General features: G+C 45.1%; 1 protein-coding gene across 6 annotated transcripts; it reads left to right on the top strand.

Moving 5' to 3' along the window:
- Positions 1-260: 260 nt before the first annotated feature.
- On the top strand, positions 261-22,830 carry LOC147240715 (adhesion G protein-coupled receptor B1-like). Of its 6 annotated transcripts, none has more exons than XM_086193228.1 (32): positions 261-719; positions 3,365-4,257; positions 5,117-5,266; positions 5,366-5,464; positions 5,596-5,757; positions 5,919-6,083; positions 6,982-7,146; positions 7,264-7,428; positions 7,525-7,626; positions 8,107-8,213; positions 8,316-8,510; positions 8,636-8,704; positions 9,993-10,101; positions 10,566-10,709; positions 10,810-10,879; positions 11,028-11,130; positions 11,520-11,563; positions 13,664-13,790; positions 17,161-17,264; positions 17,381-17,483; positions 17,595-17,745; positions 17,854-17,923; positions 18,031-18,097; positions 18,189-18,274; positions 18,473-18,644; positions 18,767-18,862; positions 18,988-19,024; positions 19,180-19,802; positions 19,903-19,938; positions 20,053-20,157; positions 20,385-20,435; positions 20,672-22,830. In XM_086193228.1, the coding sequence occupies exons 2-32, from the start codon at positions 3,555-3,557 to the stop codon at positions 20,867-20,869; spliced, it is 4,578 nt and encodes a 1,525-aa protein (XP_086049354.1). In that variant the 5' UTR covers positions 261-719; positions 3,365-3,554; the 3' UTR covers positions 20,870-22,830. The 6 variants fall into 6 exon arrangements, with proteins under 6 accessions (XP_086049354.1, XP_086049352.1, XP_086049353.1 ...); XM_086193226.1 differs by having other exon boundaries at positions 18,985-19,024; XM_086193227.1 differs by having other exon boundaries at positions 11,025-11,130.

Raw genomic sequence — 22,830 nt, 5'->3', positions numbered from 1 at the left:
CCATGCACAAATCCCTCCCTCCTTCTCTTCAAATCCGAAGTCCCTCCTCCCTTCTCCGTGCGCACACACGGTCACTCTCACACACTTACACACGCGCACTCACACAAACACTTCTCCCCCGCACACTCCCCCCTCCGTCTTGGTGCTGTCTCATTCACCTCGGTATGCCGTCCACGCACTGACTCCAACTTCAAACAGGGGGGGCGGGGGTGGATATATATCTCCACGAGGAGGCCACAAGCTACACTGAGACTGGATCCACTTGCAGTGCGCAGATCACAAGCAAGAAGACTCCGAAGCCGGGAGTAGAAGTACCAACAATTTACTTGGAGCTTAGAAAGCAAAGACGAGCGAGACTACATCTTCTGTTTCGACGGACTGTCTGCCGGAGCTCCGACACAACCAATTTGTCTCACCGCTATACCAGCCTCTCTGGATATAGCAGCTAAACAAAGTTGGTAGTAAACTCTTTGGAGTTTGGTTAGAGTCACTTTATTTTTTCTTTGCTTGTGAGAGTGGACAGCACTGAAGCTTGGGATCGACCCGCTCGGGTCAGGAGTGGACCTGGCGCATCCTTTCCAGGGCTGCAAACACTGCGAAAGTTTTTGATCGGTCTGACTTTCAGAGACACTCAGCAGCTGCTGCCCGAACCTCGCACCATCGCACCAGGGCGACTGGGTAGAGAGCTACTGACCAAACTTCAGAACAACTATTTCACGGTAAGAAAAAATCAAGTTTTATTTGACTCTCGATGCACAAACTTGTCACGTGTTTGTGTTGGTGGATGGAGCCGACGACGAGAAACTTGTCTGTCGCTTTCCGCGGTGCTGAAACTCAACTGGCGTCTTTTTAAAAGTTTCGTGCATCTTCATGTCGCTGTCCGTGGTGCTGAAACTCAACCGGTCGTTGCTGAAATGTTTCGCGCGCCTCACTGCACTGCAATAATACTGTTTCGTTTTTAACTGCTCACAACTTCTGGTATCATGCAGCTGTAAGACGGTCATGCTGCTGCTGCTGCTGCTGCTGCTGCTGCTGCTGCTGCTGCTGGGTGATGAGATACGAACGATCTGATCACATGAAAGTTTGGCTTCGTCAACAGGTTGATCACTGGAACTTTCTGGCGTGCCGGTGCAACTAAGGGTTTGACAGTTTATGGTCGAGTACCAGTGCTTGCTTTACTTTTATTTAAGGAGAGAAGGAAACTGCTATGCCACCACCACAACAGCCATTCCTACAAGTTCCCAGCTGCACAGGTTTAGTCCTATTATTTGATTGTTTTGCTGTTGCGTGGATTGTACCAAAGCTTCAAAATGCTCTTGTTTTCTGCACACATGCACAGGTGCCTGCACAGTGTGCTGCAAAAGAGAATGGGAGCAATTTGAGAATAGAAGATGACCTTCAGGGCTTTTCCCTATATAAGTTTGCTTCAGGCAAAGAAAAGAATGGATGGTGGTGTGACTCAGAGGTAGAGTGGCCATCAAGCAACCGGAGGGTCGCTGGTTTGATCCTCACTTCCCCCGGTGACCATGACGAAGTATCCTTGAGCAAGATACTGAGACCCTAATCGCTCCTGATAGCCCTGTGATGGACTGGCGACCCGAAGAACTCAAATGTCAGAGTTTAGCCTGACATTGGAAAATCAAACCTCTGCAAGCCCTCTGGTGTAAAGGAACACTTTTAATTTGAACTTTTTCAAAGCTGAGTGTTCCAGGCAGTTGTGCATTTGTAAACTTCACATGCAGCCAGTGAAAATTACAGTTCAGCTTTGCTTTCTCCTGCTTCTGCACCTCTATGAGTTTTGTAAAGCTTGCTTTTCAAAACTGTGGACAGCGGAGTAAACAACGAGCATTTTGGTTCTGGCAATTTTTCACGTTGATAAATCCTGTCTCCATAACAACAGTCTTCCTACTCTTAAAGCAGCCTGTTTGTTGTCTGCAAAAGCAAACGGATGGGCAAGAGAACCGGGAAAAAAAGGTGTGGGGGGGGGATAATAGACGAGACACAGCAATAGAGTTCTCCTACGACAGCTGGACCTCTTTCTCCTCACCCTGTGCCTCATCAGATGCCCATTCATGGAGCTTCCGGTTGTTGGGAGGCGGTAGAGAGATGCCCATCCTCACAAAAGAGAAGTCTTTGCAGTATTGCTCACAGAGAGGAGAAGCAGGGAGGGAGGAGTAGACGTGAGGAAAGCAATTATGAGTTTGCTTCCTGAAAAGTGCAGGTGCTGCTGAAAGTGAATATAGGCACTAATTGATACGATGCTGCTCTGCACTCCCCTTTATTTATGATTTACCCTTCAGTCTTACAGGAAATATATCTCAAATAACACCTTAATCTTCCTTCACGCTACCAGCAGCCCATTTCTGAAGCACACCTTTTGTATTCTGATATGGCGAGATGATGTCCGTGGTCTTTTTTCAGCGACTGCAACCGCTGACAAAGGAAAGAACGAGTAGGAGCATGAATAACCCTGAAAGCATGTGAAAGATGTTGCTGAGCAACAGTGTTTCCTGCTCTTGTGTGAGCTCCCAGGAGCATCTTCCATCATTTCACTCAGTCCAGTCAAGTACAGAGACCTTGACACTGACTCCGTACTCCTCTCTCAGGCAGGTTTCAGCGGATGCATATTGCATATTTGCAGGATGAGTTATGTGAAAGCAAGAAATACTGCAGAGAAGTGTTTATCTGTATTTGCTTCAAATTGATGCATGCAGGTTATTTGCAGAGTGAGTAGGGGACGTTTCAGGGATTCACATGTTAAAAATCTTCATGCATCCGCTGTAAAATGCATGCATTTGCATTAAGGAGTGGCAGTTTTCAACCCATGTGTGATTCCATCTCACTTTCTGTTCTGGTATGTAATGCAGAGTATCTTGCTCATGCACGGTATGTAATCACACTTTTTCCATGTACCATTTGTCTTGTTTATGGCTCAACAAGAAGAGTGCTTTGTACAAATAACGAACTAATAAGCGTCTTCGGTTGCCAGTGGCAATGCTTCTATAGACGTCAGACTGACGCACATGGTTCGCGGTTCATTGCAGTGTGTGGGAGGAAAGAGTAAGAGCTTGGAGATACCAGCCTGCTGTGAAGGACTGTAATTGCAGTGTCATAGCAATTATGTCCCAAAGAACTGAGAATGTTAGATCTGCACCAAAACACCATGATACTGATCAGAGACAAATCCCTGGTGGATAAATATCAGTTCAACAATGGGTGCAATCACTATGCATCCCGTGAATCTAGCAGGAGGAGTGCATTTCATTTGGTGATGTTTTGAATGTTTTTTTTTTGTTCTGCTATTTAGATGTTCACATATGCTGATCAATAGATTTGCTCTTTTTTATTCCTTATCTCTCTGCAGCTCCCATATTGACACAGAGATGATGGACTGTCTGCCGTACTAAAACCTACAAATCAACAATTCTACAGCGAGATTGTGCAGATAACATCTCAAACAAGTGCTGCAACGTAAAACAAAGTACTCTGAGAGACAATCTGCTTAAAAGATCAGTCAAAGAAGTAAGATCAACACAATTCATAAAGCCGACCTAATGGCGTGGTCAGCTGTTTCCGGCCCCTGTGTGGCCCTCGTCCTGCTCTTCTTCGGTTTGACCTCCTGCATGCCCTCTGGCCCGGCCTCCCCCACCTGCGCCACCCTGGAACAGAGTCGGTTCTTCGGTGTATTCTCCTCCACGACCACCCTCCATTCAACACCATGCTCCTGGACTCTGCAGAACCCTGACCCTCGCCGCTACACCGTCTACATGAAAATCACCAAGCCTACTGATTCCTGCGTGCCACGCCAGATCAGGACCTTTCAATTCGACTCCTTCATTGAGACCTCCCGCACATATCTCGGCATGGAGAGCTTCGACGAGGTGGTCAGGCTGTGCGACGCTTCAACCACTGTAACTTACCTGGAGTCCAGCAAGCAGTTCCTGCAGATCCGCAAAGTGGCCCCGAGGAATGGCTTGGAGATCATCGAAGGAGATAGTGATGTCAGTGAGTTCAAGGCTGAGTTTCTTGTTGTTGGGAAGAGGAACCCAAGTATGCCTGCCTGCCAGATGCTGTGCCAGTGGCTGGAGAAGTGCCTGTCTAGCAGCACCCATGATTATCCCTGTGGCATCATGAATACACCTTGCCAGTGCTGGGAGACCCCCAAGAGGAAGCCAGGAAGCTGCTACAGGGGTGGCACCTACGTTGAGAAATGCCTTCCAGTTCCTAGAGACAATGGACGCACTGCTGAGATTATCAGTAAGTTTGTAACTGTTTGTGAATAAAACTTGATGGTAAAAGTTTGAAAAACTAATTTAACTAACTAAGAAAAACAAAACTGTAAAAGGAAACAAACAGAAACTAGGTGTTCCCCTGTCTTTATTGTGTTGATTGGGGATGAGATCCACTAGGCTAGAGGTTTTTTTCTCCAGAGACCACAGAAAGCTGTCTTCAGCCACCCCTGTTTGTGTCTTAGGGTTGTTGAGGGTAATGATTCCTCTCTGTAGAGCAAAGGCACAGACGGTGGATGTGCACTCCACCACCACAAAGTAATGAGAGGTAAATCAAAGGCATTAGAGAAATTTGTCAGAGCATCTTCGGGTCTAAGTGGCGGGACTGTCGGAAGCGCACACTTCACTCACTCTCCATTTTGTCTTAGGCAAGCATGTTAGTTGTAATGCTTGGCAAGGAGCAGGGAGCGGTGTGTTTTGGGGGGGTGGTTGAGGGAACTGTTTGGGGGGGCAAAAGAGCACAAAGACCTCACAGTCAGCTGGCAGCGGAAATCGAAGTGCAGCACTTGCGGTTGGCATAGCAACACGCCTGTCGCCTTTACACACTGCTCTGCAGTGGTTCACACCAAGTGGTTAAAAGCAAACAATCACCATTTCAAATGGAACATCTATCAGCTTGAGTGCTGAGTTCTCCTCACAAAGATCATCCTTTCTCATTCTCTGTGCAAAAAACAAATGTTACTTTCATAAAGTTTCTTGAGGCAAGAATTATTGAGTAACACTTCTGCTGTGTGAGGCTGTCACCCAATCCAATTCTGATTAGATGACACATGCAAATGCTAACCAGAGTTGCTCATTATCTTTGTTCTTTTCATCTCCTTCTGCAGAGGGCTGGGCTAGTTGGGGCCGCTGGTCAGTGTGCAGCCAGGAATGCGGTGGTGGAGTCCAGGTGCGCAGCCGTGGCTGTCAGCCCGAGGATGATGTTTGTGAGGGAACAGTTGAAGAAGGGCGGGCTTGTAATCCCCAACCCTGCATTGGTAAGCCCACCTGCCGTTTAGTCATTGAGTGGGGAACACATTTAGCTGCAGGTGGCTTTGCTCTAATGAAACAATCCTGTCATTTTCAAATTCTCTCAGGCAAAGAGCGTAACAGGAGCCAGGGTCTACGGGCAATCATCGGTTTGAAGAGAGACAATGTTGATGATTCTAACCATGGAATTGTTGCAACCCAAACAGGTGAGATGAGCCTGGATTAGTTAAGTGTCTTTAAATTGTTGATGGAAGTTTTGTAGCAGATGTTTTCATCTTTAAACCAGCTGCACGTTGAACAAGTGTTGGCCCTCTAACTCATGTTTTGTCCTCTGTAGATGTCAAGACAGATGAGTGGTCCTCCTGGAGTGCTTGTTCAGTCACGTGCGGAGAGGGCTGGCAGAGCCGTACACGTGTCTGTGCTACTTCCTCCTTCACCACCCAATGCACTGGACCCCTGCGTGAGAACCGACCTTGTAACAACACCGCCGTCTGCCCTGGTGAGTCTCTGGTTCCCTCTCTTACTCTCTAACATGACCATGAGAGCAAGAGCAAGAGAGTGTGATACAGGAAAAGTGAGTGATATTTTGCCTCTTTTGAGGTAAAAGCCATAGTCTGCTTTGATCTAATCAAAACATCTCTTTATTTTACTCATGTGTAGTGGATGGTGCCTGGGATGAGTGGACCCCCTGGAGCCTGTGCTCATCCACATGTGGTCGTGGTTACCGTGACCGTACCCGCAATTGCAAGCTGCCTCAGAATGGAGGAGAGCCTTGCCGTGGTTTCTCTAAACAAACAAAGTTCTGCAACATTGCTGTATGCCCAGGTGAGTCATGCCAAAAAATCTTTTGGAGAACTAATTGAACTATTTACTGATGCAAGCAGCAGATTGACTTCGTCTGACATAATTACAGCCTCCAAAGGCGTTAGTCATTTTGTAATAAACATTTGTGACTCACAACACGCTCATGGCCATTCAGTATATTATTTTTTTCTACTTTGCCTCCTACATGTTCTAAACCAACAAAGTCATGTTGAACTCACAACTTCAATATTGTTTTCCACTGCACACTTACTTTGGAATATACCACTCCTACACATGTGCTTTTAGTTCAAACGTGAGCTCCTTCAACTGTGCAGCATTAAGCACCTCTTGTTGCAATTACATGTAATCGCCAGCAGATGGCTTCATGTATCACAGCAGAGAAGGCGGGCTGTTGTGAAAGTCATTATTGAAAGAAGATTTGATTTTGACTCGAAGGGTTTACAAAACTGGATCATCCTTGATTGCCCATTTAACCTGAGAGAATCTTGTTATTTCACCGGTGCGGCCCTTAATTCCATCTAGTTTGCCATCTTGTGGGTTGGGGACTGATTTAATCTTTGCAAAACTGTTACATATAAAATTAAACCTAGAAATATGAGTCCAAATAATGTGGTGTTTATTTTTCCATGACCGTTTGTTGTACAATATAATATGAAGTTTTCACAGTAGCATTACTCCTCTATATGACACAGAAAAAAAATAGGTCAGTGGGAACTGCAACAAAACGAGGTTCAGAAGTATTCCTTTTCATTCAGGGGCTATTCTACAAATGTCTGTTTCCTATTTGAAATAGGTCATGTGAAATTTTTGGAGCATCAATGTTGTGATGTCTGTAACCTGCGGGCTGTCTTGTCTTTTCTCATGCTGCAACTATATTTGTTCCTGTGCTTCCCTCTAGTGGATGGATCTTGGAATGAGTGGTCTGCATGGAGCGCATGCTCTGCTTCTTGTTCCAATGGTACCATGCAGAGAACGAGGGAGTGTAACGGTCCATCTTACGGGGGCTCTGAGTGCCACGGCAGCTGGAAAGAGACAAACAACTGCTTCCTAAAAGAGTGTCCCGGTAAAAATGAGCATCCTCACATTCAAAAATTGCAATGATTCTTCGAACCTTTGGAAGTTCTATACTGAGTAGGCACGTCAAGATCCAGAGTTCATGTGTGTTATCCTCTTTGTTTAGTTGATGGACGCTGGCATGCGTGGACTACATGGGGCAGCTGCAGCAAGACTTGTGGTGGAGGTATACAGCAGAGACAAAGAGTGTGTGAGGGGCCTTTCTTTGGTGGAGAGCCTTGCCCTGGTGAAAAAGGAGAGCAGAAGCGTTGCAATGAGAAGAGATGCCCTGGTTAGTGATGCAAAAAGCTTAAAAGCAGGTTGACTGTAAAACACTCCAATAAGCCAGCAGATTTCTCATCATATCTTACATGATTTAACTTTTTAGAGCCCCATGAGATCTGCCCTGAGCAAAGCACTGGAGAAGTTGTATGGAAGAGAACTCCCGCCGGAGACATGGCCGCTATTGCCTGCCCTGCTGACGCCTCAGGTACAGCGACAGCGTAGACACACATGAAGCTGTGTTCAGAGATATGTGTTTCTGGTCCCCCATCATCCATCCATTCATCATTTTCTACTGCTTATCCTGTTAAGGGATGTGGGCGGGGGTGGAGCCTATCCCAACAGCCTTTGGGTGAGAGGCGGGGTTCACTCTGGACAGGTCACCACTCCATCCAACACATAGAGACAGACAACCATTCACACTCACAGCCACACCTACGGTCAATTTAGAGTATCAATCAGCCTGGTCCCCTCTTGATGTCTTTGGACTGTGGGAGGAAGCTGGAGTACCAGAGAGAACCCACACAGGAACAGGGAGAACACGGAGACTCCACACAGAAAGATCCCTTGCTTGAACTGGGGCTTGAACACTGAACCTTCTTGCTGTGAGGCAACATTGCTAACCACTGCACCAACGTGCCGCCTGATCCCCCATCATGACAGCTTCGATTATATGCTTCATCAACAGGTCTGATTCTTCGCCGCTGCTCTCTAAACGCAGTTGGTCTTGCCACCTGGGAGATCCCAACTCACATCAAGTGCATCTCCAAGAACTATAAGACCATTGAGCTCCTGGTAAGCCCTGGAAAAATGCCTTTATTTCTAAATTCACAGAAATATAGTCCAACTAGTGAATGTCAAAGAATCAGATTAATCTCTTGATCCTCCCCCCTGTAGTCAAGGGACTACATCTCCAAAGCGCAAATGGGGCAGAGCATAGATGGGGTTGCCGAGGTGATTTCACGCCTGAGATTCTCCTCCGATGAAGGGGCCAAGTACAGCGGTGACCTCTTGGCTGTCATGGAAATCCTGACCAACACTACAGAGCTGTACAAGGGAACCAGGCTGAGACTGAGCAATGCTGATGTAGAGGTAAAATGAAAAGTAACTGTGTAGCAGATGTACATTAAAAATAGTACTCTGAGCAAAAAATAGTTTTTAATTAAGCTGTATTTGGAATCTTCTTACCCCTCGGGCTCCATTTTAATGACTTGCAGAACTACGTCCAGACCATCAGCAACTTACTGAAGGAGGAACATCGTGACAAATGGGAAGAGGCACAGCTGGTACGTGATAAGAGGGTGTGTGTATCAGTGGTCCAGAGTGAGTGTGAGTAGAGAAGGAGAGAAGGTATGGGAGAAAATAAGTCTGTTATACTTACATTTTGGGGTTTGTGTGTGCGAGTGTGTGAGGGACAAATTCTGGCGGCTTGAGTGTGAATGTGAATTTGGCGTGGAATGAGGGTTGGAAGAGCATCGGTGACAGGTCTGCTTGCACTGATTAACACTCCCGAATGCCCTTTTTATTCCCCCAAACACCAGACTAGAACATATGAGGACACAAATCCCTAAATGTATCTCATATTAGACCATAAAAACATGTTTAGAACAAAACTATTCATCTGTCACTGCAAAAGCTGAAGTCTTACTATGTATATTTATCTAATTTGTAGTCGAAAATTGTCCAAAAAAAATTCTTAAACCAAAACAGACTCACTTATCACAGTTTGACAACAGGGTTATTCTGCATATTGTTTTACTTAAACAACTTCAATGATTGTAGTTTTACTACAAATTGGGCAAGTATACCTGGCAATACTTTGTTTTTTGCAGCGAAGCACTTCTTAAGATGTTTTTAGTTATTAAACATATTAAATTAAGATTCACAAAAGATACCCAGAACCCATTTTGCTCCAGCTAGAGATACTATGATGTTCCTTAAGTGAGATAAGATATCTCCCCCTGCATAGAGGATGCACAAGTTTGTGCACAAGTTGTAAACTGACTGATGAGTTATAAAAGCCATTGCAACCAGAGAAAGGGAACACTTGAAGGTGACAGTGAGAGAGAAAGAGTGAGAGTGAATCAGGGAGAATCACAACACCCACTCCGCAATCTGTGAGTCTATGTCTGCCTACATACCAAAGGCAGTTGTAAGTGGACACATAGACAGCACATCACATAGAAGTACACACCTTACACCCACATCGCTGCAGCCCTGCGTCATAGACACGCAAGTCAGGCAGCCCTCCCCTCTCCTCTGCTGAGGGAGAGGACAAAAAAACCTGAGAATGAATCAACAGCATGTCCATTTATGGCCTTAAGGAAGTACTTTGGTTGCATAGCAGCAAGTGGTGTTTTCTGCCACATTTTTCAAGTTTTTTTTTTTTCACTTGCTTGACTGGCCTAAGAGTAGGAAATCCAGATAAGGGCATGGATCAATATAAGATAGCCTCAGTTAAAGGGCTCAGTTAAACTAATGGTGGAAATTGCACATATTGAAGCATATGAACCCCTGCTCTTCTCCCTCTTCCCTTTCTTTAACTCTTCCTTCATTTCTCCTGTCATCATCCAGATGGGCGCCAGCATTAAGGAGTTCTTCCGCCTTGTTGAGGACTTTGTGAACATGATCGGTATGCAAATGAGCGGCTTTCAGGACATTTATGAAGTCACCGAGAATTTAGGTGAGCCCTAATTTCTTCTGCCAGCTGCTCTCTGCTCATGTCTAGTCAGGATGATTTGTCCTCTCTCCATCTAGAGAGTGCATCAATCTTGATCCGTGGATCTGAGTCTATACAAGCAGCAGAAAGCAGCCGTTATGACTTTGACAGGGTGTCAAGTCAGACTTTATTACTGCTGCCACCTCCACGTTGTTGTGCATCTGATTTTAAGTATATTAGACATGACGCATGACTTTTACTAAACAGTCTGTCAAATACTGTAAGGATAACTGTAAACTTCACACCATGAATCACTCTGTGTGACTTTGTGGTTTTGTGTTGCACTCACAGGATTTAGCGGGAAATGACTACTCTGCTCAGACACATGATGTATGAAACCAAAATGTTCTTGGCAGTTTTGCCTTTGTTCATTCAAAGTATCTGTGCTGAAGTTGGTGACTGAGTCTCTCCATCTCTATTCTTCTCAGTGCTGAGCATCCATAAGCGCCCAACGACTACCAGCTCTAACTTCACCTTCCCTGCAAAAGGCTGGAGGGGTATGTTGGACTGGGTCAGGACCTCTGAGGAGAAGATCTCAGTGTCCCGTGATGCTCTGTCCCTTGAGCAGACTGGTATGTATGACCTTAACACTTAGGATTAAACATTTTTGTAAGACATTAACAAATGTGCAGTCCTGTGAATCTAAGCCTGAACCATTTTTGCTCATTTCAGATGCCAATGATGCTTTTGTGACCGGCATCGTCCTCTACAGAAACCTTACATCTATTCTGTCTTTTCACAGGTAATAAAATGAGTCCGCTTTGTTCCCACCATGAAATAATTTTTGCAGTCACAAGATGGCGCCCTGCACACTCCCTCTGTTTTTATTGTGAGGCCTTACAGAGGCTTTGAACATAACATAATATCTGCAATTTCTTCTTTATCAGCAGCAACACCACCCTGCTCAACTCCAAGGTGGTGACTGTGATCGTCAAGCCTTCCCCAAATCTCGTGTCATCCCCTGTTGAGATTGAGTTCCCTCACCTCCACAATGTAAGTCCATAATGGTTACTCAAACTAATGGAGCCTTACAGAAAATACCACCCCCCCTCTGGGTGTTTGCTCACCGCAGTCTGACATTTCGTTGACATTTGCAGTGAAACTGTGACTTTTGCTAGTAATGGTGTCAGCTGCAAAGATCACAGCCTAACCAACCGGTCACTTGACGATGATGACAAATTATGTGCAGTAATTAGTCTCTGCAGCTGATGAGAAGCTGTTTTTAGCATCATGCATGTGTATAGAGGAGGGTGGCGAGAAGTGTCAGCAGATGGCTAGTACCAAGGTGTTGCTTCTCACACTTTTGTAGCACCCGACCTACATGTTTCCCTTTTCTGCAGAGAGTCCTCACTAAGCATTTCCCATCTGCCTCTTCCTTGCAGGGCACTATGAATGAAACATGCCTCTCTTGGGATGAGAGTGAAACGTAAGTGTTGACGATAGTTATTTTTCTTCCTCTTAAATGTGCATCGAACCATCACTCATATTTGTTTGCTGTCACTAGATTTGGTCTTTTCACTCTGACACTGCATAAGAAAACGTTTTACCCCACCGGGGGGGGGGGGGGGGGGAGAGAGAGAGAGAGAGGGAGAGAGAGCGAGAGAGAGAGCAGCAATGTTTCAGCTCCTTTTTCATGTCACTCATTTCCTACACAAAGGACCAAGCAATGCCACAACATGTTGACCACTGACCTCCCTCAGCTGTCACACACACTTACTGTACGCACTTAAGAAATGACAACCTCAACGATGCTGTCGCTGAAAACTGCACACCTCATTAGAACTATCAGTGTGTAAATTCACCGAAGCGTCTCTGTAAGTGAGGGGCAATGATAGTTGTCCTCCCTCGCTTCTCAGACATCTTCATATGTCTCTGCTGAGGTTAATGGCTAAGGCGCACGGGAGTTTTTACAGATGCATATGAATGACTCATGAAAGGAGCTCCTGGTGGCCTGGCCTGAATCAATCAGCCCCAGGTCCACTCTGCCCTCCCGCAGAATACACAGGTGGACTATTTGCATTTAGATAGATTTGTACACTTGTGGCCCACAGATAAGAAATGAAATTGCATTCAAGTTCACCTGCAAACCTCCATACACACACCTTTCTTACGTAATCCATGAGTCAAACCAAAGCTTGAGCAGAAACAGAAAAAAATGAGTCGGAAGAGGAAATGTAATTAACTCCTATACTTTCAGAGGGAAGGTGATGGGCCTCAAGTGAAATTAGATTCATTTTTGACAGCGGATATGATTAAAGGCTGGATAGACACAGTCGAAATGGCGAAAGGAGGAAGCTGTGGCTGGTGGCAGAGTTTGGGGTCAGTGCTTGTGTGCAGAGGTGCTCCTGTGCAGCAGTGTGATCCAGGAGTGCTCCATTAGCTCTGCACAGGAACTATTATCAAATGCATTAAAGGATCTGCAGGGTTTTTTTGTGGCCTGGAGAGAAATGATTTTAAAAAAACAAAACAACTTTCCTCATTTTACTTGGTTTTCCCTACATAACATTTGACTGTGCAGCAAAGCCTTCTCACATTAGATGCCATTTCAGTAAACTGCCAAGAAGCCCCCCACCCCCACACCCCCACCCCACAACCATCCACCCATGACACTCTGTACGAGGCTTGACCTGCTGGCTGTGATGACCCTCTGAATTCACCAGTCAGCCGGAGCCCGAGGGTGCTGACTTGTGTTCGCTGGCATCTGCTTGCACACTATGACGGATCCTGACTTGTTAAGCCAGTGTTTCAGAACAAGATGAGAGCAAGAACACTGTGCATCATCTTATATCCATGTTCCACCTCACATTTATTAAGCGCATGGCATTTAAAAAGCGATGTCATTGCAGTCCTTATTTCATTTCATGGGTTTTTTTTTGGTAGTCTCAACAGGCTGTATATGTGATGTCATGGAGATGTGTATTATACACATGCAGTCAGTCACCTTGATTTAAATTTCACAAAGACAGACAAGAACCATCTGGGGAGTATATTTCCTCACTGTGGAGACATCATCATTATTCAGATGGTCTTCACCTTCCTCTCCAAAAGGGAACATGCTGTTCTTTGCCCCCAGTGTTCTGGCCAGGTGTTGCCAATAATTGTAAGTCTACAGAGGGAGAAGTGTTCATGGCAAGAAAAAGTGATGGATTTTATGCTAATAATGAGATTAATAAGAGCCTATTAACACTGATGAAGGCAAAGGTAGCAATTAATGAGGGAAAGGTTAGATACACCTGAAATTAGATGTCATTCTCTCACACTGAACCACATAAACGGACTGATTATTCAATATTAATGTATTTTACTGTTATATAAGATGTGAAATCAATATACAGTAGGTCTTGCTTTGCAAAATTCAAACTAAATGGACCTTTCACGCACGTTCTGTTTGTAATAATGAAAACCCCCCCAAAAAAAAATCAATTAAGAGGCATTCTCATCAGAGATTAGTCAGATCTCTCCTCTCCTCTCCTCTCCTCTCCTCCTAACCCGTGGCTGCCTTCCCCTCTCCTCCTCTCCTGTGCAGTTCCTCCCTGCTCGGCTCTTGGTCTGCGCGGAGCTGCAGAGCGGTCCCCGTTCATTCATTCAGAACCAAATGTGTGTGTGACAGCCTCTCCACCTTCGCCATTTTAGCGCGCGTCAACTTCGACTCGGTAAGTCTTCTGTCTGCTCTCAATCCCTGATGTCTTTTGTCCGCCATATATATAAAATGTTCTGTACTGTGTGAACGTGTGTGTGTGTGTGTGTGTGTGTGTGTGTGAGAGAGAGAGAGAGAGAGAGTGAGTGTGTGTGTGAATGCGGTGCAGTGTGATTTTTTAACGATTTGCTGTAGCGGTGCCTTCTAAAGCACCTCTTTGTCTCCGCTGCTGATATTCGGAAAACAACATTAGGGGAAATAATCGAGCAACACGTTGATATGCGATAATACATCAAAACATGAATAGCCTGCTTGCATGTGGCGTTTTTGCACGGGATTTTAGTGTCATGCTTAGTTTTTTTCGTGCTTTTGATTGGCCAAATAAACATGATTGCAGCAGTGCGAAATAGCTTTGCTCCTTGCATGACAATTAAGAAACAGTCGAATTTTAATTTCAGTCCCTTTAAAAATGACTGTTGATTCGTGGGTCGTCTGAGTTTGCATGGGATTTTTTTGGATTCTGAACTCTGCGATACACACTTAGTGCCTCACCTATGTGCACCGGATGCTTTTGTTTCCTGAACATTGTCATCACTCATCGCTGTATATTATGCGCAAAGTGTTATTTCCCCTGTAGACTATGTTGCCTCGGATGCTGCTCTCTCCAGTTGCCGTGGTAACGGCTTCTGCAGCGCAAACTCGGCCTGTGTGATTTTTGATAACACTCACAAACACACACCTCTCCCTTTATGGAAGAGCCCCCCCACCCCCACCCCACAGAGGAAATGGCCTGTCCATCTCTGCCATGCATCCACTGCTGATGCTTACAGAAGATATGAACAGACCTTCTTCTATTGTGTGAATTTTATGTTTTATTTGTGTGAATTTCCTCCTCTGTTCACGGAGCTGCCAATGGCAACAGCTCATGATTAGTTGACTGCAGTGTTTTTCTGCTCCTTTCAGTCTTGCCCCCCAACCTGTTGTTTACATCCGAGATTTGATTTGTCTTGCCAGCCTGCACAGCACCTCCCGTATGGGAAATAGGCTGCACCTCTTTTCAACCTCCCGCAACATTAAATTTTTTTTTTTAAATAAAAAGTAAAAGCATTTGCGCCAATCGTTACTTCCACCAATATCCCCAAATTCTCCATTACATCCACCCCCTTCCCCCTTGCCCACCTCCTCCTTCCTCTCCGGCCACAGCAGCAAGTCTGAAAATGCCAGAGAGCTGGACCAATGAGAGACAGACGTCTGGTCATGCATTGGTGCTTCTTCTTACCCCCCCCCCCACACACACACACACACATATCTCTTCCTGCTCCGTCCCCCCCACCCACCCGCCTGCTCGCCTCTCTCCATCCATCCTTTGATGTGTGCTGTGGACATTTTCAATAACAGCGAGCCCTATGAGGAGCATCAGCATGAAGCAGAGAGAGAGAGAGAAGGCTGGGGAAGATGTGTAAAAAAGCCCGATACTGCAGCGCGTTAGCTCGCATTCGATGTGGTCTGATTTCAGAACCTTTGCACCATCATGTATGTTGAACACATGACCGTCCGGTGGGAACACGTCAGATAACCTTGACCAGCACTGAGAACAGAGATGTGTAGAAAAGAAAAATAATAATAATAATAATAATAATAATAAGCGCATTCTCTGCACATGTCTGTTAAAAATGAGAACGTGATTCGGTCAAGGACAGGCGTAAGACATGCTTCATATTCAGGTCAAACTGGCTGTCTGGATTTCACTCAGAGGCCCATGGTGCAAGTGGCAACCCAGATAGAGAGACTGTGAAGAGAGGAGAGGGGACAGAACAGACTGTATCGCCCTTGTTATTTTTTTCTTCCCCCAGATTTGATAAAGGCTGACGCAAAAGATAGCTCACTGCTCTGCTATCTGCCATCTGTTTTGGGGCGCTTCTGATGTAGTTGGATAGATTTTGAAACAAATTTGCCACACTAAATTAGTCGTTGGCTGCCGTAGGCCGGACTCCACCAGCATGGGCTTTGATATCAGGGAAGTCTATGTAGAGCACGTATTGAAACAGAGAGGAACGATCTTTGTGCACGCTGTATTTTACCGTTTAAATTTTGCTCCTAAGAACTAGAAGGTACTCTTGCGATATAAGAATTTATGGCTTACATAAATTATACGGAGACCAAAGCGCTGTCTATTTATTTCTTCTCAGTTTGTGCTAATTTGACACCTGCAGGTTCATTATAATTCAGGACATTTTCTCACTCACCTTATGGAGCCACTTAGCCCTTTCTCACCTTTTTTCTCTCAACACATTAAACACCGTAATCAAAAATAGAATCACACATCAGTGAGGGCTTCCTCATTTGTAGATTTTCATCTAGCTTCTGCACCTTTTTTTTGTGAACAGCTTGATCAGAGGTGTTGAATTAACTTAACATCTTATTAAAGCCACAAGAGATTGTGGACACAGTAAAAACAGGCTAGTGGGGACAGGCGGTGGTTGTACGTGTGTTGGCCAGGTGGCGAGGGACTTGTGACATCTCAAGGAGGTGAAATATGCAGCGGTGACTCGTTGGCCCTTCGGGTGAATCTGCAGCAGGCAAAAGACAGCCGCTTCCTTGTCTCTTCCACCAGAGGTTCCATTCCAGAGCAGTTTGAAACATGGGACAAGTCAACGCCCCTGGCGGCAGCAGGCGCTAAGCTGCTGTCAGAGATCAGAAGGGCAGGTGGTGGCAGATTAATGCACAGGTGATAATGGTCCACCTGTTCAATCCTGCAGGGATGGGCAATGAGCTGATGGCTGGCACAAAAAACACCAGCACAGTGAGGAAACAGCTAAGGGGGAGAGAAAAGATGAGCTCAGGATGTCTGTCAATGATTAGAAGGTTGCTGTTGCAGCTCAAACTAATTATTGAATACAGCAGCCCATCTGAACTACCCCTGGGAATCCAGCAACAACAACCCCCCCCCCCCCCACCACCCTCTTTGCTTAGTGGCGAGAGATATATGTGCAGTATCTTCCTCGCCTCATTTGCTGACTCAAAAGCTCAATGGAGAAACGCAGTGACCCTGACCATTTGTGTAGTTTGCCGCTCCATCTTTCTGACATGCTCACCTTGAGGTCACCTTGCCTGAGCTGTGGCCTGATTGTGCCATTCAACTGTTTGCCTACAGGGAGCTGTCTGCTATTCCAGATAGCACACACACACATACACACACACACACACACACACGCACACACACACACACACACACACACACACACACACACACACACACACACACACACACACACACCCAGGGGCTTCACTCGTGTGTGAATCTCAGCGCTGGTTTTTCGCTCTGCATAAATGTGTTTGTAATGAGAGTACAGCTCTGACAGGCATGTTTGGTCTCTCCTCTGTAGATCATGGACAAGGCACTGCTCCCGTCCGTGACTCTCATTGTTGGCTGTGGGGTCTCCTCTCTCACTCTGCTTCTCCTCATCATAATCTATGTCTCTGTGTGGAAGTAAGTAACCCTACCAGCAAAGTCCGGCTATGTCAGCCTCTAACTCTCAATGTTGTTTCCCTCTCTCTCACTCTCCCCTGCAGACCAACTCATATCCTCTCTTTTCAAAACTCCAGGTACATCCGCTCTGAGCGCTCCGTTATCCTCATCAACTTCTGCCTGTCCATTATATGCTCCAATGCCCTTATTCTTGTTGGACAAACTCAGGCTCGCAACAAGGTAAGTCACTCTTCAAGCCAATCTTAACTCCTCTTAAGGCTTTCTAAAACTCACTGCTTTGGGGACTTTCAGTTGTAGCAGTTTTCTCTTCTTCCTTCTGGATTCCCACAGGTTGTGTGCACTCTGGTTGCTGCTTTCCTGCACTTCTTTTTCCTCTCCTCTTTCTGCTGGGTGCTAACAGAAGCTTGGCAGTCTTACATGGCTGTCACTGGTCGTCTGCGCAACCGCATCATCCGCAAGCGTTTCTTGTGCTTGGGCTGGGGTAAGAGGACCTGTCTCCTTGTTTATCTCTATTTTTTTTGTCTCTGCCTCTATTGTATCACTTTTTTTGTCCTTTCAGATTGTTAACTGCATGATTTCTATCTTACAGGCCTTCCTGCATTGGTTGTGGCTGTGTCTGTTGGTTTCACAAAGGCTCAAGGATATGGCACTGTCAACTAGTAAGTCTCAGTCTGCCACCCTGGAGCTTTCTCTTACCTCTGTATTTATTTTGAAAAGCGCCTTCCTTACTTCTAGCATTAATATTCTCCCTGCTTCTCTCTACTAGCTGCTGGCTGTCTCTTGAGGGCGGACTCCTCTACTCCTTTGTTGGCCCTGCAGCGGCCGTTGTTTTGGTTCGTATTCTCAATCCAGCCCATTACATATTATATTTGTAAGTTATTACCCATTACTACATTGTCTAATTCTTTTTTTTCCCACAAACAGGTGAACATGGTGATTGGTATTCTGGTCTTCAACAAGCTGGTATCCAAGGACGGCATCACCGACGTGAAGCTGAAGGAGAGAGCCGGGTAGGTCTTATTGATCTTGTCTGCGCTTTGAGAGTATTGTGCTTATCGCCCTCATCAGTGGTGTTACAGGTAAATTGATAATGTGCTTTGATATCAAGCTTCACAATCAAACAACTGGAGGGAACAGTGACAGTGATTTGTTTTTGTTTTTTTCATTTGCTGAAGTCTCATCGTCTTTTTTTGTCTCTCATCCTACAGGGCATCGCTGTGGAGCTCATGCGTAGTTCTGCCCCTCTTGGCCCTCACCTGGATGTCTGCTGTCCTTGCCATCACCGACCGCCGCTCAGCCCTCTTCCAGATCCTGTTTGCTGTCTTCGACTCCTTGGAGGGTTTCATCATTGTCATGGTCCACTGCATCCTGCGTAGAGAGGTAAGAAACAGACGTGAGATAAAGTAACAGAGGTTCATATAAAAGTTGTTTTTATTAGTTTTGTTCTAGGGGCTGGCATGGTTTGAATTTGCAATTTGCTGATGTTGTCCTTCTTACATCAGGTTCAAGAGGCAGTAAAGTGCAGAGTAGTTGACCGCAAGGACGATGGCAATGGAGATTCTGGCAGTTCCCATCACAATGGCCACAACCAGCATATGGTAAATTTCTTGGCTTATTGCCTTTCTAATGTCTTGAGTGCCTCTTGCATTTAATCCCTAAATGAAAATGTTCATACATTAAGCACTAACAAAATATTCTTTTCTTACTTTCCTTTTATCAGCAGTCTGATAACGAAAAGGATGGAGATTCAAGCAGACAGGGTAAGCCCCTCTTATATCAACTTTTTAGTCTCCTCCTTAATCATTTTTCCATTTGCATTTCATTTTCTGAGACTTGCCCTTAAAGCATCTGATCATGCAAAAAGAAAACATTCGGTCTAACCTCCCTAACTCAATCTCACCATTTTTCTTGAAAGGAATGAAGAGCTCCTCGGAGGAGAAGATGCCCCCTTCTCAGATGCCACTTCCGATGGGCTCCAACTTCCACACCCTGCCATCTAACCCCAGTAAGAGCCACATGCAGGCAGTTCCCGAATATTCCAGCCACACCCTAACCTTGAAGAGGGAGAAGAGCCGTCTGACGGGAGGAGTTGACCCATCCTGCGGGAAACCCGTGTACGTCTGTGAGGGAGAGCTCTTCAAGCAGCTGGATGCTGATCTCGCCCGTGTTCAGGCTGAGGGTAGCGTCTCTGACGGCAGCGGTTACGTCCTCCTTCCCAACACCACGTCCACTCTGAGATCCAAGCCCAAAGACGACCCAACCAAATACAACATCAGCGTGGAGCAGCTGCCACAGGCCAGACTCATGCACCTCAGTGGGCCCTTTGCTGAACCACAGGCAGCCTTCGGCATCAAGTCAATCCCCCCCGACCAGGTCAGCGTCTCCTACTCAGAAAGGGACTCGCCCATCCAGAACATCCACAACATGTCGAGTGAGTCCCACATCACTCACAGCAGCCTGGAGAACACCTTTGAGTCTATGAACTCCATGATGTCCAAAAGTGAGACCATCTCCACCTTGTCCATGAGCTCATTGGAGGTAAAACTGCAGGAATATTGATGAGATCAGCAATTGTCGTCTGTGTACTTTTTATGACTTATATTTTCTCAACTAAACCTTATCATCACTTTCCCTGCAGAGACAGAAATCCAGGTATGCTGAGCTGGACTTTGAGGTAAGTATTGTTTACATATTTATTATATTCAAAACTGTTATATATCGCATTTGATAGACCTCAAATAATACTTACAATAATTCATTTTTTCAAATTGTTCTTTGTTTCCTGTAGAAAATAATGCACACCAAGAAGCGCCACCAGAACATGTTCCAGGACCTAAACAGGAAGTTACATCATGCTGAGAAAGACAGAGAGTCGCCCGCCTCTGACAGCAAGGTAACAGATTATGATATTAATGCCTATAATCCATCATCATACAGAACTACTGGTAAATACAAAAAAAAAATCGAAAAAAAAATATAACAGGAACTATCCGAGGCAATGTTACTGTTCATAATGGTGGTAAAAATGACCATAAAAACAACCAATGTGTATTGAATTATGGTTGTCATTACCTGGAGGTCATTTGAATAAGGATGTATTTTATTCCTTCCTCCTTACAGTCTGTGAGATGGAGTGTGTCATCAGCAGGAAGTGACAAAACGAACCACAGCGTGAGTGTTTATATACAACCTCACAATCTCAAATTAACTGCCTCTAGACAAGACACACCATCAGATATTACACTTGCCTCAAGGAGGAATCATTTTTCCAAATGACAACATGACTTTCATCATTAGAAAATCACCTCTGATGTGATGAAGCCCATTTCATTTTGATTAGATCAGGAATTGCTCAGGGCTGATGAGTGACACCAGCGCTAACATGGTGCCTCTTTCTACCTTGACAGGACAAGCAACAGGGTCCTCTGGAGAGGCCGTGGGAGGGAGTCCGGGGATTGCCGCAGTCCCCCCCTGCGTGGGTACGCAAAGATCTAGAGCCTCTGGCTGCCTCACCTCTTGAGCTGCACTCTGTGGAGTGGGAGAAGACCGGCACCACCATCCCTCTGGTGGGGCAGGACATCATTGACCTGCAGACAGAGGTCTAAGAGGGAGGAGGGGGCTAGCAAAGCCACCTTATTTCACCTTGTTCACCTTTTGGGTTTGGGAATGGGATCCTGTATGGAGAAAATATGGGAAACCAAGAAAGGGAGGAAGAGGGAAAGTAGGTCCCAGAATCTATGTCTTCAAACCCTCAGCCAGAGCAGGAAAAAGGGAGAGGGATGCAGCAGAGGTGGCAGAGTGGAAGTGGTTCAGATGGGATGTTAAATGTAGCTTCTGTGTGTGGACTTGAAGCATCTCATGTCCGAGTGCTCTGAAGGTCAAAGGGATAGTGAAGTGATCAGTGGTTTCCGTGAACCAGGACTAGCTGTGGTTCCATTAAAGCTTCTCTGGGAGTTTCCTGAAACCTTCAGCCTGAGTTCAGAAGATATGGTCAACATGTCTGTGCTTCTTTTAACCTTCAACTCAACTTTGGAGAAAACAAAATAATATAAATCGGTTTGTCCTCCCTACTTCTTGGGAGGAACAACCGGAACTCTTGGCTGCTCTCCTTCCGGTCATTACCTTCCACAATAGGACAAGGCAAGGGAACATAAGGGACTAGTCTCGTGCTTGGAGTCTGCTGCTCTGCACCAGATAGGCACACACATTTTGTTTTTGTGCCATGGGTTATTATATTTTATTTTTTCGTGTTTCTTTGTTCTGCTTCAGACCTGGAACTGCTTTTACGTGTCTGACTCATCCACAGGACTCTGTACTGAGATTATATTCTATTTTGGAGGTCAGGCTCAGTCATGCTGATAGTGTTTGTCACTGTTGTTGTTGTTATTATTATTATTATTATTATTATTATTATTATTATCATTATTATTATTATGCCAATGATTACAGCCAGTATTATGATTATCTGTTTAGGTTATATTTTAATTTCTTCATCCCCATTGATTGCTTCTGTATTGTGACCTACAATGTTAGGCTCCAAAAAAAGAAAAGATCCAATACGTCGGTAATGTGTTGTGAGCCCGTATGGACTGCATCGGGACAAACATACTGAGTGGTGATGGAAGTTAGTTATTTCCTGGTTTCTCCAGCATTTCGCTTGGTTACCAAAACACCAGCACCCGGATGAACACAGACTCTCTCCCACAAGAAGAGCAGTGCACTGTGGGAATTGCTGCGTGTAAATGTGAAGAGATGGAGGGTATCGGCCCTCACGGCGAGCACAAGATGCAGGCTCTTCCACTTTGTACTTGTGGATTCAAGGGTAAGCGAGACCTTTCATCATCGCCCTTTTGTTTCTCAGCCTTGCAGGACTTTTGGACTGAACTGAGGCTCCTGGCGCCGATATGACTTCCAGTGCGGCGTCAGGTCCTCAAGACTTCAACACATTTGTGTTTTTAGCCATCAGTGTGAAATAGTGCAATATGATGGGCGCTTGATGCTCAAGCAAGACTGATATTAGGATTTAAGCAGTTTTTCTTACCAGTGTTTCAAAACTTTTATACCATCTTCCACATATTTACAGAGCATATATACACTTTATGAGATTATTGTATGACAAATCTGTATTAGTAATTCAAGGAATTTATTCACTAGAGATTTGTTAGCATAAGACTCCATATTTGGAGGTCTGTGACAGGTAGATAATTGTACTTCTATAAAGCGAACATTATATAGAATGAATGATAGCCTATGAATATCTCTAAACTGTGCTTTGGGATATTTATTTACTCTGTGCTGTGAAGCAAAGAGTAATTGAACCTCATGTTGTCTGTAATAGTGTGTTTTTGTCAGTAACTCAACAGTATGTACTACCAGCCAGTTCCCCCATTCCATCAGTTCCTCTGTACTACCTTCAGCCCGATTCATACCTTGAGTTACTTGTATGGAATACTCACTTGTATTTTCTTGTTATGTCTGTGTTTTCTATGTTCTGTTTTACCTCCTGTAAATGTACAGTTTTCACAGCACAAATTGAATGTGATTTATTTCTAATAAAACAAATCTA

The sequence above is a fragment of the Aulostomus chinensis genome, chromosome 22 (genome assembly GCF_037954235.1).
Source record: "Aulostomus chinensis isolate RoL2024-O1b breed Wild chromosome 22, RoL_Achi_v1.0, whole genome shotgun sequence".
Classification (NCBI taxonomy): domain Eukaryota; kingdom Metazoa; phylum Chordata; class Actinopteri; order Syngnathiformes; family Aulostomidae; genus Aulostomus; species Aulostomus chinensis.
This window is presented reverse-complemented; position numbering and strand designations above follow the sequence as displayed.